This window comes from Tasmannia lanceolata, unplaced genomic scaffold (genome assembly GCF_043159265.1).
Source record: "Tasmannia lanceolata isolate RefF3 unplaced genomic scaffold, GAP_Taslan_0.1 ptg000037l, whole genome shotgun sequence".
NCBI classification, from domain to species: domain Eukaryota; kingdom Viridiplantae; phylum Streptophyta; class Magnoliopsida; order Canellales; family Winteraceae; genus Tasmannia; species Tasmannia lanceolata.
Window position 1 is genome coordinate 3,314,393 of NW_027518714.1, and position 20,773 is coordinate 3,335,165.

At 38.6% G+C, this 20,773-nt stretch overlaps 1 protein-coding gene across 1 annotated transcript; it reads right to left on the reverse strand.

The window, feature by feature from the left end:
* Positions 1–3,519: 3,519 nt before the first annotated feature.
* LOC143860767 (crooked neck protein, putative / cell cycle protein) lies at positions 3,520–20,715 on the reverse strand. The gene is made up of 10 exons (XM_077371582.1): positions 20,309–20,715; positions 18,919–20,077; positions 18,753–18,818; positions 13,502–13,646; positions 13,079–13,297; positions 10,755–10,977; positions 10,467–10,665; positions 10,212–10,365; positions 4,168–4,382; positions 3,520–4,083 (listed from the first exon to the last, which is right to left on the reverse strand). The coding sequence occupies exons 2-8, from the start codon at positions 20,073–20,075 to the stop codon at positions 10,248–10,250; spliced, it is 2,127 nt and encodes a 708-aa protein (XP_077227697.1). The 5' UTR covers positions 20,076–20,077; positions 20,309–20,715; the 3' UTR covers positions 3,520–4,083; positions 4,168–4,382; positions 10,212–10,247.
* Between the last annotated feature and the right edge of the window lie 58 nt (positions 20,716–20,773).

Consider the following 20,773-nt stretch of genomic DNA (forward strand, 5'->3'; position numbering starts at 1 on the left):
CTAAGCAACGAGTAGAAACAAATACCTCACCTCCCGTCATGAACCATTGTATCTTGTACTGCTGGGATTGCTTTTTTCAACATCTCCCTTGAAACGAAGTTTCAGTCGAATCCTCCATCAATAACAAGATTACACAAGTTTCCTTGAGTTACACCTTGTCCGAGAGACGTTAGTTCGCTGCCATGCCTCTTCATTAATTGTTTTGGAGGTGATAAGATCAAATTGGAGAGATGTTAGATCGTTGCCATTGTCTTTTGAACCAATAAACACCCTCCACTTTGATCTTTGGTAAGAGAATTATCTCGTATAAGATCCTTGTGAAGAGAAGCTTACACGAAAATCTTGTATAAGATCAATTTGTTTTGCTCGTTTAAACCATCTCGGCCGCCTTGCAGCGTAGTTAATGAAATAAGCCATTAAAAAAAAAAAAAAAAAAATCTTTGACACGAAATTTATCATGAAATCCGGGTTTTCTTATCTTTATCCCCAAGTCTTGATTCCATTCTTGTGGTCGAACAAATTGATTTTCATCATAATTTCATCCTCAGCCTTGAACTGTACATCTCAAAGCCCCACATTGATGAAAAGGGTTGATTTCGATGTGAATGTGAATTTGCCTCTATCGGATAGACCTTTTATTGCAAACCTGGCCCTTCCTTCTCTTGTACACCATCATTCTTAACATATCTTTATATTTCGTTGTCTCTGTCTCTCCCTCTCTCCCTGGGTGTGTGCGCACGAGCGTGGGTGGGTGGGTGGGAAATGAGGGGGTGTTATAGTGAAATATGTTACTCCGCATAGGTAATGAGCCTTTTAAGTGGAGATTACAATTCCGCAATACCTCCTACCATGTGTAGACACCCCATTTTGACCGGACCCCGAGAGGTATCTCACATATAGCCACGCATGCAGTGAGGGGCACTTTATTTCGAGAGTTCCTTGGTAGAGCACTCTCCTTCACGTGTGGAGATCTTTGAGGATTGACGGGGACTGCAATCTTCCTCACACCGTGTAAAATTTATGGACTGCATTTTATTCCAAATAGATAATGAGCCTTTTCAGTGGAGATTACAATTCTGCAATACCTCCTACCAAGTTAAATTTATGGGCTACCATGCTAGAATTCGAAAAACCAAAGAACCTAAGTTCCAATAAGAACCTCATGATCCCAAGGAATTATTTTGTCCCATTTCGCTACATACATCTTGCACCAAATCCTACTTCCCATAAACATCTACGTTGCCATCCATAAATGCCCTACAAGGAGTTATGGTTGGTACTTCTTGCTACTCACAAAACTAAAAACCCAAAAAAAAAAAACGCAAAGGAAATAGAGAATATTTTCCCTCTCAAGATTCAACTGCAAATAATCTTAAAAATAAGCCAAACATAAAACCAATATCATAAAAGTTTTAAGGAAAGATACCTTTTCGAGCACGCAATTTCGCAAAGAATCCAAGAGGCGGAGGCATTTCTCCCGATCGAAAGTGGGATCTGTCACGCAATTCAGCAGATCCAATGCCTCTTTTGCGCAGATAGGCCCTGCCTCCTGCCGTGATTCTTCCATGCCGACCTGCTCAGTACAAATTCGGGAAGAAAATGAAATACGAAAAAGGTTTACGAAGGCTACTCGGAGGTTTATTTAAGAGTTTTGTCAAAATAAGTGAATGAAATGCTTTGCAATGTTAAACTTGTAAAGGAAGTTACTAGTTTCTAGTATTACATCCCCTTTTGTCTTTGCGCGTGCTGCCTAACTCTGTTTTTTTTTCTTACAAAAACGAGCGGCTACAGGCGTGCACCTTATAAAACTCTAAAAAACGAGAATTTATATGATGGGTGGCCGTGAAAACACGTGAAGTCTAAAAAAAAGTAGGTACGGCCCACTTTTTTTTATGATCCAAACCGACCGTTCATCTGTTTGGGCACAACGTAAATAGGTTCATTGTGCCTCAAAAATCATTTCCATAGGATGATCCTAACCCTCCGATCTGTAGAAGATTCCATACATGATTTTTGGAAATCTTCATATTCAGATCAGTTCAGATCGGAGGGTTAGGATCATCCTATGGAAATGATTTTTGGCACACAACCTATTTACGTTGTGCCCAAACAGATGAACGGTTTGGATCATAAAAAAAGTAGGCCGTACCTACTTTTTTAGACTTCACGTGTTTTCACGGCCACCCATCATATAAATTCTCAAAACATCGATAAAAGATCAGCGCTACTCTCTACAGATGTTTTTCATCCTCTCTTGTTTAGGTCCTTGGCTCCTTGCCACCCAGCCCTTTTGGTCTTTGCCATATAACTCTATTTTATTTTATTTTTTTAAGAAAAAGGGAGGCTACATGAAAACTATAAGAACCAGAGTCTTTATAAGGTGCCCACTAGTGGGCGGTACCACCCTCTGAGGTTTGATCCAACAGCAGACCACTTTTTAAGAGGCTGCTGTTAGATCAAACTTCAAGGGCGGTACTGTCTGACGTGCCACCAGCAAGGGGCTCGACTGTCGGGCACCATATAATTTGTCTAAAAGCCATTGATAAAAGATCACAATTTCTGTACGTGTGAATTACTGGGTACAGCCTATTTATGCTGTGGTACAAGAATTGAACGGTTTGGATTTGAAGTGAACATCACGTTACTTTTTGAAAAAGAGCAGTGATATCCCCTGATGGACACCCCCCTTCAACACACACACACCCCTCGACAGATATTGTTAGGATTAATTAAGGGTTGGAGGAGCAACCGTAACTCCAAAAGCATTGAAAATTTTTTGTTGAAGGCGGAGAAAATATCCTTCTGGAGGGAAATATCACTGCCTTTGAAAAATAGTGAACTTCTTTATTGTGTACAACCTTTATACCTTGTGGACTAACAAATGAACAGTTTGGACCATCCGATGAAGTGGACCCACAGCACAAATAAGCTGTACCTGTAAATAATGTCCATAGGATGATCCTAACACTCCGATCCATAAAAGGTTTCTACAATATGCAGTCACCCTATGAAGGTTAGGATCATCCTATGTTGATGATTTACGGGTTGAGCCCATTTAGGTTATGGCCAAAAACAAATGAACGGTTTGAATCATCATATGATGAGGATCTCCACACAAGGTGGGCCCATTATAATTTTTTTTTTTTTTTTTTTTTTTTTTTTTTTTTTGAAAACTTATACAGCTACGTGTAAAAGACCATATAAAAACACATCAATTATTGGGAAGTTAAACAAGGGAAGCTGCTTCTCGTCAAAGTACGAACCAGCCTGAAGCTTCCCAAAACACATCAATTATTGTGGATGCACAAGTCAAAAACCAGTGGGTGGTTATGCCAGGTTCCGTTTCCCCACCCAAAACTAACGTTGCCTGATTTTTCAAGCCCTGAAGGTCCTTTGTGGTTCGGTATATCTGGCCACAAGAGAGGTACTTTAGATTAGCATAGCTATGGGGAACATTTGGCTGGGGCTTACAGAGGGCAGGTAGCCATGATGTTTGGTACCTGCAACAGGAAGTTGGGGTCACGGAAAAAAAAAAGTTACGTTTCAAGAAGCTGGAGGATGCCAGCATCCTGCAGAAGCTAGAGGAAGCTCGTTTGCGGGACATCCCCCAAAGAAGGCTCCATCAGTTGCAACGTGGAGAAGCTTACAAGTCTGAGAGTTAATCCCCATATGAGGATGACTCCCCCCATATTTATAGGCCTTTAGCCTTACATCAATGGTCCAGATCGTGCCATTTTGAACCCATCAAACACCCCAAAGTTGGTTTTGTAATCCAACCCAATCATTTGGGTTGAACCAATAACCTTACTATTGCAATCATGTTTCCTATCATCCCTGTCAAGGAAAAAAACAACACAAAGCTCAACTTTGCAACCAGAGGAAACCTACACTGTGTCTCTAAATGAAACTGATAGCTGAGTTGGTTCGGTTAGCAAGTTGTTTGGAATGTTAAAGGGCCTATAAATCGGCTTCAAATGAAAGGGGGAAAATGTGTAAAGGGTAAGAAGGGCATACAGCAGCAGAAAACAAGACCAAGTCATGGACCCGGCCTTATGATCTCTCTTCGGAGCTGTAGAAAAACACCTGCCATTGATAAAAGTGGACAATTGGAATAATTCACAAACATGAAACCTTCATTGATATACAGTTAAAGAAAGTACCAAATACCTCCTTTTTTCATCATTTCAAATGCTTGCAGTTTTCAGAGTTAATTGATCCTTCAAAAGATCTTTTGCTGATTACATAAATGAATGGCCTTCTGTTGAGTAGTTCTTCATCAAAACTGTATTGCAGCCAGAGGTTCACATAGTGCCTTGTGACAGGGAGCTCTACAATCTTTAGTCATTAGGGAATGCACTATGAACAACTCCCACAATGAGTACCTGGGTAGCAACAAACAGTCACAATCAGAACAGGATAAACACTATCAACTTTAGCTTCACAATCAGAGCAGGATAAACAATTTCAACTTTAGCTGATCTTCCATAGAACAAAAGATCGACAAATAATCACAATTGATTGGTACTGAGCATTTTATTTTATTTTTAATAGTGTCAAAATTTTATTAAACAGTGAAAGAACAAACTACACATTAGATACCAGGCAGTATGGACTGATACATTCATCACAAGACGGGTCATAGAAAGATTGAAATGTGGCTGCTTTCAACGATTTCAATTGAGAACCTCAGGAAGAAAATCCATGTGGTTTTGATTTGTAAGGAACCAGTTCTTAGGAACAAAACTAGATTATATTCTGCGATATCAACTACCCTAATCAAGTTTCAAAATTTTTGAAAATGATGGTTTTCCTGTTAGTGGGCCCTATAAGGCTATAACAATTCCAAATATCAACAGTTCCAAATATTGTGTTATATGTACCTTTTTTTTGGGTGGGTAAGTTGGGATCGAACCAACAACCTCGAGGTTGAGATAAAAGGTCTCAACCAATATGAGCTATAGACGCAACCCCATATTATATGTACTTTTAAAAACCAAGAAATTATATTTTATAGATAAGGAAACTGCAGAGCAAAAAAAATACAACGTGGAAAACCAGGATTGCAAGAGAGGCATAGAAACAACTATTCACAAAATATGTTCCCGTGACTCTATCTACTTTCGTCTGCTTCCCAACCTACATCGTGAAAGGAACATCAATAACCTAATAGAGATGGTTTATCTAGCACAGAGCAAGTACTAATCTCCATGGCCCACCCCTCCATCCTACCCATATAGCATCAAATGGATGATAACCACGAAAATACATAGTTGCTTCAAATCCATGCACAAAAAAGGGGAAGACAAACAAGCAAATATACGAACCTAAAGGAAATATAATGACTTCGGCATGCAAAAAAGGGATGCCATTTTCTGGTATCTTCTAAACCCATAAAAATAGAACATAGGTTTCCTTATTTAAAAAGTTAAAACAAAGGTTTCTTTGTTTAAGTAAAACCAGCAAAAAGCCACAGAAAACTGGTGCAAGTTAGGGTAAAATTTTGTGACCAAAGTCATTGGGTAGCTTCTGTCATGAACAGGACAACGACTTATCTCAAGTTTATGACCAACATCGAAGGTAAAATTTGCGACAAAAATTAAAATCAGCTAAAAAAACCTTGAAATCCTTCTATTTACTACTCTCTGCTCTCCAAGATAACAACTGTCCTTTTCACAGCTTTCCACGCCTCTTTAAAGGCACCTATGAGTGTTCAATGATTCCTCTAGAGTCCAAGATGTAAGGGCCTTTCTAAGAAAAAACAACTTACTAAAACATGCTAAAAGTGCAAACTAAGAATCCTACAGATAAATGGACTTTCTAATACCAAATATTCAGTAAAACTTGAATATATAATTCTCACTGAACACTTCTAAAAATAACTAACCTAAAAATATGATTCTTCAATTTCCAATTCAAGTCCCAATTGAATCTAGCTCAAGAAGAGCTGGGCTGGTTCAGGAACAACAAATGCTGGTTCAGGAACAAAATTTTGTGATATTCGGTTCGCCACTAGGATATCTCTCCTTTGAAAGGTACACACACATTTCATCACCAACTTCAAAAGTAAGTTAACTTTCAAAAAAAAACTTCAAAAGTAAGCTCCTGATGGCGTCGAAGTTCTCTTTATATATTGAATAGCTAACCTCAATATTAGCTCAAACTTTGTTCTTGAATAGCCACTGAATCAACTATCAATTCATCCACCGTTTTACCCGGCTTCCCAACATTGATAGGGATGAGATCAAGTAGTCCTTAGGAGATTATGACCAAGATCAACAAGAAATGGAGAGAAACCCATCATCCTGCTTTTAAAACAATTAAACTAGAAGCTGTTCTTCAGTCGCACAAGATCACAATTTCACATCACCTTCAATTGAGACCTCAACACATTTCCCAACATACGATTTGCCACTCCTTTTGACCGTCATTTTGAGGATAATAAGAGCTGCTGAATTCCAGAGCAGTCCCAAGATTTCTTCACAAATTGTTTCAAAAAAATGCTAGCAAACTTAGTACTTCGGCCAACGTCATAGTCTTTGGAAAACCATGATACTGAACCACCACTTCTAAGTTTAGATCCATGATCTTACTGACACTACGTATTGAGTAATATGGAATGAAGTAAATCGGCTTTCAAAAATGAAAATGCTATCTCCACCCCCTGGAGTTCAAGGAAGAACAAGTAGAAAGTCCATAAAACATCTATATAAGGGTAAGAATAACTGAGGATGGACAAAAGAATAAAGGGGTACATTACTATAAGTACCTTTGGAGGTTAGACATATTGGACATTTCTTGACATAGAGAGAAACATCATAATCTGAGCACCGACAAAAGAATCTCTAACACACTATGGCAATAGTTTTATCTTTTCTAAAAGCATTAACTGCTTCCTTGATAATGAGCTATCGTAGAGATGTATTAGGAGTACACAAACAATTGCACTCGAATAAATACTCATCCACTATCAAGTAATTAGGATTAATTCCGAGCTCAACCTTGGCCATTACTTTTTCCAAAATAATCATCTTTTACAAGCTAATTTTTAAGCAACTTAAACCCAAATACATCAACTCTCATCGAAACCAACAAAACTCGCCTCCTAGTTAAAGCATCAGCCACCCTATTTTGAGTACCTGATTAGTGTTTAATAGAGAAGGTAAACTCCTGTAACTTAGCATTCCTTAGGTTCCCTATTCAAATATTTCAGAGCCTCATGATCAGAGTAGTGAGCAACCTCACTATATATCAAATAGTGCCTCCAGAAGGTCAAGGCTCCAATATCAGCATATAGTTCCAATTCATGAGTGAAATGATTAACTATAGCACCACTCAATTTCGCACGAAAATATGGAACTCGGATTTTGGCTTAGGACAGCACCAACGCTAATTTGAGAAGCATCACAATCAAGTTCGAACAATTTATGAAAACTGGGTAGATCTAGGCATGGTGCACTAGTTAGATGTACCTTTATTTCCTCTAAAAATCTTTTAAGGTTGAGATGCCCACTCAAAAATCCCCATCCTCATTAAACCAGTAATAGGACCCATAATGGCTGAAACCCCTTGCAAATTTTCTGTAGAAATTAGCAAGTCCATGGAAAGATTGTAAGTAATGTATCTTAATAGGGTCTAACCAATTGTCAATTGCTTGAACCTTTGCTTCATCCGGCTAGATTCCTTCATCTGACACCTCACAACCCAAGAAAATAATCTTATAAATCATCAATACCAGTCACCAGAAGCTTCACAGAAACTTGTTTCGGAAGCTAAATTCTCCTCGCTTCCAAAATTTAAGGGAAGCATGCTTCCTACAGGCTTCCTTTTAACTAAGTATACGCTTCCTATTAAGGTGACTATTTTTCCTAAAAGAGGGTTTTCTCCTTTTGACAGTGATGAAGAAGTGTATTTAAAACTTAAAAACTCATCTTAAGTCCAAATAAAACTCAAGTGGATATTTTTAAACTTAACACTAAATTCCTGAAGATGGTAATTCTAATCAGTAGTGAAGTCATCTTTAGTACTTATAATTTGTAACTCTATCCTGTATTAACGCTTCCTCTCAAACGTACCATAATCATATATCATTTTATACGCTTTTTGTTCGCTTCTACTGAGGCATGCTACATGCTTCATGTTGAATTTCGATAATGCTTCCCACATGTTTCCTCTACACTTTTCTTAGAGCTGTTTACCTCTCGCATTCTCTTTTTTGACCCCTCACTTCTCATATGGCTTCTCACACTTGCTCCCCACTTTGACAACTATGATCAATACAATACACACTTCTTAAGGTTGGCAAACATTTTTGCCTCCCATAAGGTCCCCAAGACTCCTCGCAAGTGTTGGAGATGTGTACACATCCTAACCGTATATAAGAACGTCGTCATAGTAGACTACCACAAATCTACCAATAAAAGGCATCAATAAATCTACCGTAATTGCACTAGGTGCATCACAGAGTCCAAATGGCATCACCATCCATTCATAAAATCCTTCTCTAGTTCTAAAAGTTATTTTTCATCCATCTTCAAGCCGGATCTGAATGTAATGGTAGCCACTCTTAAGATCAACCCTAGAGAACACTGAAGATTGACCCCTGATCCAAGATATCATTCACCCTCAAAATTAGATGGTAATTGAAAGTAATCTTGTTGACAGCTCTATTGCAAATACACATGCACCATGACCCTCTTTTGTTGGAAATAAGAGGGTTGGTATTGTGTGGGACTAGTGCTTTCACTAACATGTCCTTTCTTTAAGGGAACATTTAGCAATGATGAAAAAAATCATGGAATTTCTCCGCACCAACTGTGAGATAGGGCTAGAGAGAGACTTGAGAGGGCAAGATGCCCCTTTTCACAATCTTCAGAGGTTTACATCAAAAAACTTTAAAAAATCCTTAAACAAACCAATTTTATTTTTTTCCCCTATTTCCCAGCTCAGTCTCACGCTCAACAGCCCCCCTCTCTCGCCCTCTCAAGTTTGTTGCTCCTCTCTCTTGGCCTCTCTGCCCTTCTTTCACGGTGGGTGAAGAAAAATTCCATAATTATTTTTTCATGGCTGTCAAACATGCTCAAAGAAACTTTTTCACTTTTCACAGCTCATGTTCTTTAGGTGACATTCTATAAACTGGTTTTTCAATAGAATAACATCCAGCAAAACATCAATGTGGTGTTACCACTTTGCATGGGTAGTAATGCTATGGGAAAATCTTCAAGAAAGACATCGTCAAACATATTCTGGCAGATTTAACATACCTTGTTATTTGATAATATGCCCCTTAGAGAAAGCTGTGAATATCACATTATTCTCTTCCAATTCATACTTACAACAATTGTTCTCACTGAACAGTGCTTTTGGTAATTTACACCTTGCAGAAATAGATCAAAACTAGCTGTTCAACCCAGTTGATCAGAATTGAATAAAATCTTCTTAAAAAGCTCATAAAATCCCTTCCCTTTACTAATCTCCAATCACCAAGATAACAATTGTCCTTTTCAAATTTTTTCATTCCTCTTTAAAGGCACCTGCAAGTGTTTGATCATTCTCCCAGGACCCAAGATGCAATGGACTTTCTAAAACAAAACGAAGTGGCATACTAAAACGTGTGAAAATTGCTAAGTAAGAGTCCTAAACATAATGGATTTTCTAAAACAGACTTCTGATTAACACTAACTTCTATTACAAATATAATTTTCATTATAACACTCCTAAAAATAATTAACTGAAATAGAAATTTTGCAGCCATCCAATCAACACTCCGTACAATTCTGAGATCTCCAATTAACGCCCAAGTTAAATCTGGCTCACGAACAACTGGGCCTGGTTCACAAGTAGCAGAATTTGGGCTTGGTTCACAAGCAGATATGCCTGGCTCACAAACAGCAATCTGATTCCCTTTCCTCTTCATATACCTTGCTGAGTGCAGGGGTTTCATGAAAAGCAGGATGTATTATATCGCACCCATTTTCATATGAGGCTGTTTCACCTCCTTCACAAATAAGTGCATGAATGCTAATTTTCAGGCTATGCACTTGGTCGTGAGGGAGGTGAAACAGCCTCTTTTCATATACATCAAATACCGATTTGGAAAATGGGTGCAATATACTACTTGCAATGCAAGCTTTACACTATAGAAAACAAGGAAATGCATAGTGAATTTTTCAAAATTAAATGAAAGAATGAAGCACGAAGGAATTTTAAAATACCCTATGCACAGGCGCAAAACAATGAGAATCTTCCAGTCAATCCTCATCAGAATCAGCTTTATGTCGTTTCCACTTGTAGGCCGCTTCCAAAATTTTAAGAGTAGGTGCCCCTGCCGCTTCATCAGGAAATATGTAGTCATAATATTCTTCATATCTGCAAATGTTGATTTGGCGTCAGCTTGAAAATTCACCTTACAGGAAAAAGAGGCCAAGAACATCAATTAATATGTAGACAGTGACAGAACGGAGGCATACCCAGCAGGAGTGCCGTCCTCAGTTGGAATAGCTCTCTTCCTCTTAACCTTCCTGGGTAACTTCTTCTGGACTACACTAACATCTCCTACACTGCCAAAGCTACTCTCCATATTCAGCCACTCTTCCAAAAGCATAGATCTTTCCTCTTTTAGTTCTGGTGCAGCAGTTCTGAAGTAATCAAAGGCTCTCTCAAAAATACCTAATGGGAGAAAAAAAATAGAGTAAGAGTTCCATCTGTAGTTCAAAGTCCAAACTTCCAAAAATCGAGTGAGTTCTAGTTTCACCTACCTCGAGAGCGTTCCAGGCGCTGCTGGCCATATTCATTAAGAGAGTCCTGATCATTCTCTTCTTGAGCCTCAAAATCCCCACTGTCCTCTTCTGCGGAAGCAGAAGCCTCAAACTTAGCATAACTTATCCACACCTTCAAGTGCTTCGTACGATCCAGTAGCCTGTCGTAAAGTTGCCTGGTTCTTTCATATTCACCCTCTGATATTTCAAAGTCTATGTATGCCTGTAATCAAAACTTTAGAACGGTGCAATATAGAACTATGTATTGATACAAGATTGCAGAACATTATTATACAAGAACATAAAGCATGAAAAAAAATACATGAGAAAACTAATATAGGATTAAGCTCTCTACTCAAGCAGTTACAATCATCCAATTGCTATGATTTTTGGCTACCTTCCAAATTCCATTATGGATGACCATATGGATATTGTGGATGACCGATGAATGACATATGAAATTTACTTAACTTTTAGTATTGTGGTCTATAATTATGTAACGATGAGTTATGCTTCTATCTTTACATCATCAACGTTTGATATTTGTCAATAAATGGACAATGGCGTGATTCATTAACTTAAGATGAAAATTAAAATTAAATTATTGATAGAAGAACCCATGAATAAAGATCCATCTTGTCTTTCCTTATTCCTAATATTTTCATCTTTTCTAATTACCCTTTTTCCGAGTTTTCCTCTATATTCCTTTTTTTTTCACAATTTTCACTACTTGCTGTTAATCCCATCTTCTATGCGAGGCCCATAGTTTCCAAAGTAGGAAGGAACTACAGGAAGTGATGCAGGAAATAGAAACAGGAAGTGGGGGATCTAAAAAACGGGAAGTGGGAAGCACTAAGGTATCATCGGAGAAAACTACGAGGAAGTGTGTGGTAACATTGTCTAAAACCCCTGGATCAATTGTTGCCTCCCTCGAGTTGACTCAGTGTTAGTATGGCTGAGTTCTTGTCCAAGTCCAAGTTTTGCCCAACTGAGCAAATAAAAAACATCTTTGAGCTGCCTGAATTAATGAAATATTGATCATATTAATCATTGACATGCCTCAGTTGACTCAGTTTTTTTTTTACCGTGTTCTCGCCCGAAAATGAGTATTTAAACACTGGTGTGGATAGCTCATCGGCAACGAACAAGTGTATAAGAAGAGACAAGGTTACGATTTACGATAGGCTGGGGATGATGGGTAAATGTAGGTTAGGTTTACAAGTTAAAACATTTAATTCATAGTTGATTACCATTACAAGTTAGGGCTTTACAGCTTCACAAGTTTGACCTTCTACTCATTTGAATTCAATAGTAAATGTATTTGCAAAATGGGGATTGAGCTTATAGCTCAATGGTCAAGGTTTTGTTCTTCAGCCTCAAGGTCAGAGGTTAAATCCCAGCTTATCTACCAGAAAAATTGCATTGCAAAACTATCTTAAGGAGTTTGGATAAATGTTCAAAGAAATTATAGACAAGTTTTATAATTAAAATGAGTTTTTTAAGTTATGTATAAACTAAAAGGAGTGTTTCAAGTATTAAATACACACCTTTTGGTAGTAAAGAAAGATAAAAACAAAATACTCTGAAAAAGATTGTCACCTAAATAGGAAGCATGTTGGAAGCGTGCTTCTGCTAAATTTTGGAAGCAAAAACATAACTTCAAAAGTGATTTTCCATCCCTATTCGGAAGCTTCTAGTAATTATGGTGAGTAATTATGATGAGGTTTACGTCTCACACCTCAAAGCGTACGATCCGCTTCATTTTCTACTCAGCCAATTTGCTTCGTTTCTAACATTTGGAACAATACTATTGACATCTTCTAAATGCGAAAAGGATCCAAAAAAAAATGACTAGTTTGTTGATAATATAGACAATAAAGATATCTTCTAAATTCGCATAAAGAAACAAATATGAACTCCTATTCAAATACCTAAGAAAAAACAAAGAACCATTATGTTTCATGGGAGCTCCAAATGCAACCACAGATTTTGCAAGAGATAGAGAGGAAGGTACACCTAATCATGGGAGTATATTTATGGGATAGTAATCAAAGAGGGACTAAAAAAAACTAAAATAGGGAGAAAGTCTATCCTTTTTCTTTTTAGTCTTGCTCTTTTTGTTTATCCTTTTTCTTTCCCAGTATTTTGCAACCTCAAGGAATTCTTGATAGTAACTTAATCAGCAACCCATAATCATATTGCAGCATGCAGTTTTTCTCCAGAATTCAAAATGCAAAAAGGATGGGGAAAATGTAAAACCACAGAGATCACTGTCACTAAGATTGAGTCGGGTTTTCCAATTTAAGAACTCGCAATATTCATACCTTCCACAATAACTCTGGCATATCCAGTGCAGGTTGAGCTATAGCAAGCTCAAATAGAGCTCGGGCACGTTCTGTCTCATGTAATGATCGCTCCAACTCAGCAAACTTGCTCCATGCATAGCAGTTCGACGGAGCCCACTCTAGATATTTTTCATATAAAGTTCTGCAACGGTTGATGTTTCCCAGCTGTAATTCTATCTCAATGTATTTCTTAAATATCTGCTTTACAGGAATGACAGCAAGTAAACATGGTTAGAATCATAATCTATCAATTTTTTTTGTGGGGTTGGTAAGCTGGGATTGAACCTCCGACCACAAAGTTAAAGAACAAAGCCTATAACCAATAGAGCTAGAGGCTCAACCACATCTATCAATGTTTCATTACCAGATGATTTCATGAAAACAAGAACCCAGACAAAGTACCTTATCTTTCGGAGCCATCCCAATTGCATTGCCTAAGACTTGTCGTGCAGCCTTGAGATTCTTTTGACGTATTTCAAATTGGGCAGCCAACAGCCAAATTTTTGCAAATGAGAACCTTTTATGAGGTATCAGCTTGAGGCATTCACTGAATGAATAATGTAGAAATTTAATGAGAAAGGTTTAATATAGACTTAAGAAACCCATGGCACATAAAATCGGTAACAAAATGACAAAATTACACAGGAGAGAAACTTCACACATAAAGCAATAAAGTGCCATTCATCAAAATAATAAAGAAGATTAAAGGGGGTTTTTATTGGTAGTTACGCGCGCACACACACTATGGCAATGATTTGCTAGAAAAAGGGCAAATATTTATGCATATTAAATGGTTCAATTTATAAGAAAGTAAGCAGAAATTAAGGAGGCAAACAAAATTTGTATTAATAAATCCACACCAATAGAGATGGGATCCAATGGAGCGATTTATGCCAAGTCTTTTTATTTTTTGTCTGAGTATTGTGTTTTGGGTGGCACTCACTTTTAGTTATCGTCTTACATGAGTCCTCCTGAAGTATTAGTGTTTTGTTCAATTGAAAGACTCCACAAGATTTCATGGAACATGTACTCATCGTCATTGAATCACTCATAAGTGATAAGCGGTGAATTTTATTTGCACTTCGGAGGAGTCAGCGAATCCATTGTTTTGAAAATCTTAAGATGTATGATTCACATCTTACAATTCAAATCAAAATCTTATGGATTACGATTTGAATCCTGTGATTGAATCTTAATGTGTATGAATCTTGCGATTTGATCTTAAATTGTACAATTCATACAAACTATCCTAATTAAGTTTTGTATAAAAGAAAATAGGACTTTCTTAGGAAATACCCACTTTCCCTTCTGTGTTAGAAGCAGCCTTTAAAAACTCTCTTGTGAGAAAGAAGAAGAAAGAGGAGGAGTTCGAACGAATCGAACCAGTTTGAACCAGTCAGCCACAGTGCATGTGCTTGATGGCATTACTTACATCGAGGAGAGAAATGACTATAATGAGAACAACATTGACAACTTACCCATTTTATGTAATTGATATTTGCCCTCTGATGTTTAAGCTCTGATGTTTAAGACTTTGAGAAATTACCCACTTTATATAAGTGATATTTGCCTTTTGATGTTTGAGACGCTGAGAATTAATATGATCTTATGTCTTTTATTATTTTTAAGATTATTTTCCAATATGTGTGTTTGGATGAGAAATAGATGATTATTATGTGACAAGTTTGTTAGAAAACAATTTGTATTATGATATTGAATAAACTAATCATGGTAGTTTCCCAATGATCTCCCACCTATGTTCGACATCCAACAACCCACTGGCTATTGTTCATTCACCGACGCCTACTATCGTTGGTGAGATACAAAGCTACCATGGTTTGCTTACATTTTATCATGGATCCATCCAAAAATGTAGTATGCTCATCACTCAAATGACTGAATGCAGGAAAAAAAATGAATGTGTAGACAAAAGAAAAGCGTTTTGTACTCATGGAAAAGAAGATGACCACAACTCCCATAGCAACTAGATTTCAACAAGAAGTTTAAAGTAGATTGCAATGCATCACGGTTGAGGATTTTGGCAGTCTTAAGCAAAGCAAGAGGGAGAGACAATCACCTTCTTAGCAGAAAGCTCAACGACGCCTGAAGGAGATACTCTAATTACGGTGTGGAGGTTTACGTTACTATCCAAGCTTTGAAACATTGGAGACATTATCTTCATATGAAGTTTGTCGTTCACTCAGACCACAAGGACTTAAGTTACTATTCTAAGCATGACAGGCAAAGTGTCTTCCTCAAAGAGTACAACTTTGTACTAAAACTTAAATCGGGGTTAGAAGACAAGGTGGTTAGATGCATTAAGTTGAATGCTGCTATTTTTGGTTACTTTGGCCATGGACTGGTGGATTTGACACTGTCAAGGAGAACTATAAGGAAGACTCCTACTTATTGCCAATTATGAATGAACTCATCTAAGGACAACAATGGGCGATATCTAAGTCTAACCCACAAGATGGCTACATTTCCTGAGTACGTGCTTATGCACTCCTGATACTTCTCTTAGGGAACAATTAATTTGTGAACTTCAAGGTACTGGTGTAGGAGGCCATTTTGGGGGAAATAAGACCTTTGCACTTGTTGAAGTGCAACCTTAATAAACATAAGACGAAGAAAGAAATCGAGCAAATCGTAAGGTGGTGGAGGATGTCAAATCTCCCAAGGTACATTACCAAAACATCGAGCTCTACTCTCTTCTTCCAGTGCTTACATCCATGGGAAAATGATGGGTCATTTATCAATGATGGGTCACTTCAATCGTGTCAAAGAATACTTGATGCTTCCAATGTCACCAGTATTCTTTCTAAGGAGGTTGTTCGTCTTTTCAGACTTCCTACCTCTAATGTTTCACTTCAAAATGTCAATTTGTAAGTTACTTCTGTTGAGCTCTATGGAGAAAAGGGGAGCAAAATGTAATTTCAAATGTCTATCATCCACAAACTCATGGGTAAATAGAAGTTGCAAACAAGAGCTTGGGGAGTCTCATAAGGTGTCTAGTGGGAGATCATTTGGGGGCCGTTTGGATACGCGGATTTTAGAATCCAGGATTTCTTCAAAATTGTAACTAAGAGACAAGAGAAGAAGCGGACCAGCCGTCGTTTTTTACTCATTTTTTACTTCTCGCCCTTCTTTCCGTCAGCAAGAGAGTAGCAGATCCTCCCATATTTCCAGGTTATAGAAATCTCAGGATGCGGGAGAGATTTTTAAAACCTGAATTTCTTACTTCAAATCCAAGAAACGCCGTCAAGACAGCATACAGCAGCTTGATCGTCTTTTACACTATTTTCAAACTAAAAACCTGGATTCTAAAATCCGCGTTTCCTGTATTCTCGGGTGTGGTCCATCTCGGTCCCCCCCTGTTCTTTTTATGATATTTTTCACCATTTCAAAAAAAAAAATCCGCGTATCCAAACGGCCCCTTGGTGTTGTGGGAAATAGTAATCCTTCAAAGCAAGTTTGCCTACACATGTATTGGACATGATGTAAATGATCAAGCTAAAGCCGATGTGGTATGCCTTGAACGACTTCCAAAGAAGGCTAAGTGATGGAAGACATCCTATATACAATGACTATCACCCACAACATGGAGGTGACCACACCCAATTCCACGTCAAATGGAAGATTGAGAAACCTACAGAGTGAATGGGTTAACAAAGAGGAAACGAAAAAGACTTACTGGACCATTCATCAAAGATCAAGAAAGCACATACATTGGAGCTAGATTCTACAAACAAGGGAAGATGGATGGTCCCACATCAGCTACTAAAAAGTAAAAACAATAGGGAAAATGGCCGAAAATACTCCATGTACTGTACTGCCTAAATGATTTCAGCATATATCAAAATGTGGTGATTTACCATTCAAAAAAAAAAAATCAAAATGTGGTGATTTGTATGGATTAACACATTTTGCTTAAACATATCCTGCGAAGTTTGCATGAGTTAGGAGATTTGTCAGGTCTTGGTACATCTGCTGAAATGGAAAGACTACCTTCATGATTTGCTTGAGTTGGCTAATTTGCTGGATTTGATAAGGCTGACTTAGCTTCTTCAGTCTAATTAAGATCACTAAAAAAGAAATGAGGTCGATTAAATTCTAAGTATTGTAAGGCATGGATGCCTTTTAACAAGTGTGTGAAGAAATTGAAACAGAGGAAGGGAGGGTGGTTGGGTGTCGTAAGCTTGTAAATGCAGTCAAGCTAGTGGTTGTTTTCCCTTTTTAAAATCAGTTTTTATTTCCTGTGTTCTCTCTATTTCAACATTCAATAGAATAATTATTATTGCTCCATTACATCATATTTGATTTTCTTGTTTCCTTTACGTTAGAGGCTACATCTCAAAATAAGTGAAGGTGATTCATTTCCTTCGAGGTTCACAAACACAATTACAGAGATCAGTGTTTCAAAACGCAGATGGGGGTTGAAATGCACCCAAAGCAAATCCTAGTTGACTCGGCAAAATGCGGTCGAGTACTCGGTTGATTAGGCTGAGGACTCAGTTAATGCGGTCATAATTCGAGAGTCAGAGGAGTTTTAATTCACTTTGTAGGGCAAAACGCATACTCGGATTAGAACGCGGCCAAAGTATAAGGGAGTCGATTCGTGGGAGTCCGCGATGACGCGGAAAAGTTTTGAAACATGAGTACATGACTGGGATTCTATAGTCTAGACCTATGCGATTATTTAGATATATATTTTGATCATGTTCGTTGCAAGACGAATCCCGGGTGATTCTTAGAAGGGATGGAGTGTGTGGAGTTTCTATTCTGCCATGTTTTTCCTCTTCTCGACATAGTGGGAAAATTTATGTCTGTTTCCTCATGTATAACCATCTTTGTCATCACTTGGTTGTTTTCTGTTTCCTTTATTAATGAAACTGTTATTGTCCCCAACCAAAAAAACAAAAGCAGTTCTTAAAAAAAAAGAGAGAAATAGGCCAATCGAAATTAAAATAAGCACGAGAAAACTCAAACAAAATGCACACGCAATTCAACAAATAAATAACAACTCCTATCTCCAGCTAAATAGCAGGCCAGCTATTCAGTTTATGGTTCTCGTCTCCTTTTGAACATGGGGACCTCATGAACATTCGAATGAGTAGTCAAATCGAAAATCCCCTGATAAAGAAAGTAAGTATCCAAGGAGAAAAGGTGCCAGTGACAAGCTCATCTATCATTAAGTAAGTTCCCTTCAATTTAGGAACAACGACAAGGACCACAGTTGCCACAGAATGCAAATCATGTCTTGAACGTTTGATTTTTTTTTTTGTTACTGGAGTCTTGAAGGTTTAATTTATCTGCAGTAGCAGCAGCTAACCCTAAGGACCACGAAGCATTAGTAGTTGCACATATTACTTACTCTGAGTCTACGACACAACCAAAAGGCAAATGCCCCATAGTCCTATAACATTTCCAAAATGACAATCACAAAATAAATAAGCATGAAAAACATATTTTTGAAGCCAGCACAAAGTATTTTAGTTCAATAAAAACCAGATGCCATAATTTTCCAAAATGACGCTAGAACCTTTAAGCTTTCAAATAAATAATGAACTAGGCAATAGTGAAAATAGCAAAAGGCCATGATTATCAAGTCATTTCAACAGATTTTACAGCTTTACGAACATGAGAAACATACCTGTAAACTTCTTTCGTACGCTCCATGTCTTCAGCATCAAGCTCTTCGTACAATGCATAATTGATCCTACATGAAAATAGACATACAGAATTAAACAACTAAGAACTTGCACAAAGAAAAAATAAAAAACCACACCAGTTGAGGTGAACATTGATAGAATACATACCACAAATAAATGTACCGCTGCCAATAACGCTTCTCCTCAGCCGGAGGCACATTAGCAATCGCTCTCTCATAAACTTCCCTAATCCTATCTTTGTTACCGACGCTTTCCTCCAACCGTATATAATCGAACCACAAATCATAATTAAGAGGGCTCTTCCTAACCTCTTCCTCATACTGAAATCTCCTTTTCCCCACAATGGCATCCTCTATCCCCTCCCTATCGCCATACTGCTTCTCAAATGCGACAAACTTCCTATACAAATCCTCCGCCCGTCCTTTAGGTATATGATCAAGGGCATACTTGTAAATACACCTCGCACGCTCCGTCTCCTTGCACCGTTCCTCAAACTCAGCAAATGCAACGAAAAGCTGCTCGGCCTCCTCATCATCCGCCAATCGTTCGACAGCTCGCTCATAGCAATTCCTGCACCTCGCGACCTCCCCATTCTTCATCTCAAACTTTGCATACCGAATCCACGCTGCAACCTTCGGGTGGCACTCCACGAACCGCTCATGGAGTGCCCTCGCCCTTTCAACCTCATTATACCTAAGCTCAAACTTAATGTAAGATAACCAACCCTGCTGATCAGGCATCCAACTCATCCATCTCTCAAAAATCTGCCTTGCACCTGCCACGTTGCCCAGCATCTCTTCCATGTGAATATACTTATACCATAGCTGATCAACACGAGGCAAGAGAGTAACCGCTCGATCCCAAACATTCCTCGCATGGTTTATGAACTTATTCTTCATCTCAACCTCGGCGTATTTCAGCCAGAGGGTATGGTTTCGGTAATCCACTTGGAGAGCACGCTCCCACACGGACCGCGCACGGGCAAAGTCCTTCTGTGATTCTTCCCATTGTGCGTACTTGATCCAGACGCTAACGTTCCAACGAACACGGCGGATTAGGTCTTCAAATTCTTTGCGTTTGCGGAGGCGGTAGTCTGCAAGCTCAGTCGAATCAGTGATCTTCTGCTTTGGAGGACGGATTTCGGCTTCTTGTCGTTCCCTTGCCTCGCGGAGTATCTGCTCGGCGGTGATCTGGACAGGCGCCGGAGTCTTGTTCTTGACGCGTGTGGGTCGAGGAAGCTTCACCTCGGTGTCTTTCCGAGTCAGGAACCCTAAGGAGGGATCGCCATCCTTTGCCGATGACATCTCTGCTTGTTTCGGAATAGAAAAACGGATATTAGAAGAAAATGTTAGAAAAATGGAAATTTGAGAATCCTAACAAAGAAAAGGGGGAATTGAAACCCTAGAGTGCAAAAAAAGTGTCCAATCGTGTGGAAAACGCGCGGATATGGAATTGAAGATTTGTACGGCTCGAATTGTTTGAGTTTCGGTTAAGGTTTACTGTTTACAGAAACAGTTCGAGAGAGAGAGTTAGGTACCTTCTTCGATTAAAACCCAGCTCTGGCTCAAGATGTTCGAGAATCAAACCCTAGGCGTCGCCCGATCAAACTCTAGCGAGGAACCACGAAATAGGTGTCTGCTCTACTGCCACGAAATAAATCGCACCGCCGTTGGCTGGACCGGGCAAAACGCCCAGGAACACCTATTTCCGGCGAACGATTGACGGTGCGTTACGGCGTCGAACCCCTCAATCCAAGGAACGCTGGAAAACGAATCGATGAAGAGAGATAGCGAGACAGGGAGTTATGGTGTAAAGCCCGTATTGTACTGGGCTCCTTGTCTACTTAGTGTGAGTTTGGATTACCAGAATCAGGAATCAGAATCGGCATCCCCATTCTAATCCCATCGGAATCAGAATACCACTTCTTCTTCTTGGGAAGGAAAAGAATTTGCGTCTCAAACTCTCCCATTCTTCCCCTGTTTCAAACTTTCAATGCTACCCT

Bases quoted from the DNA above. Each gene is read 5' to 3' on its own strand.
- LOC143860767 (XM_077371582.1), bottom strand. From the start codon at position 20,075: ATGTCATCGGCAAAGGATGGCGATCCCTCCTTAGGGTTCCTGACTCGG. The intron at 13,298-13,501 runs GTACTTTGTCTG...CCTGTAAAGCAG, and splicing joins GGATGGCTCCGAAAGATAAG to ATATTTAAGAAATACATTGA. The intron at 10,366-10,466 runs GTATGCCTCCGT...CAACATTTGCAG, and splicing joins GAGGACGGCACTCCTGCTGG to ATATGAAGAATATTATGACT.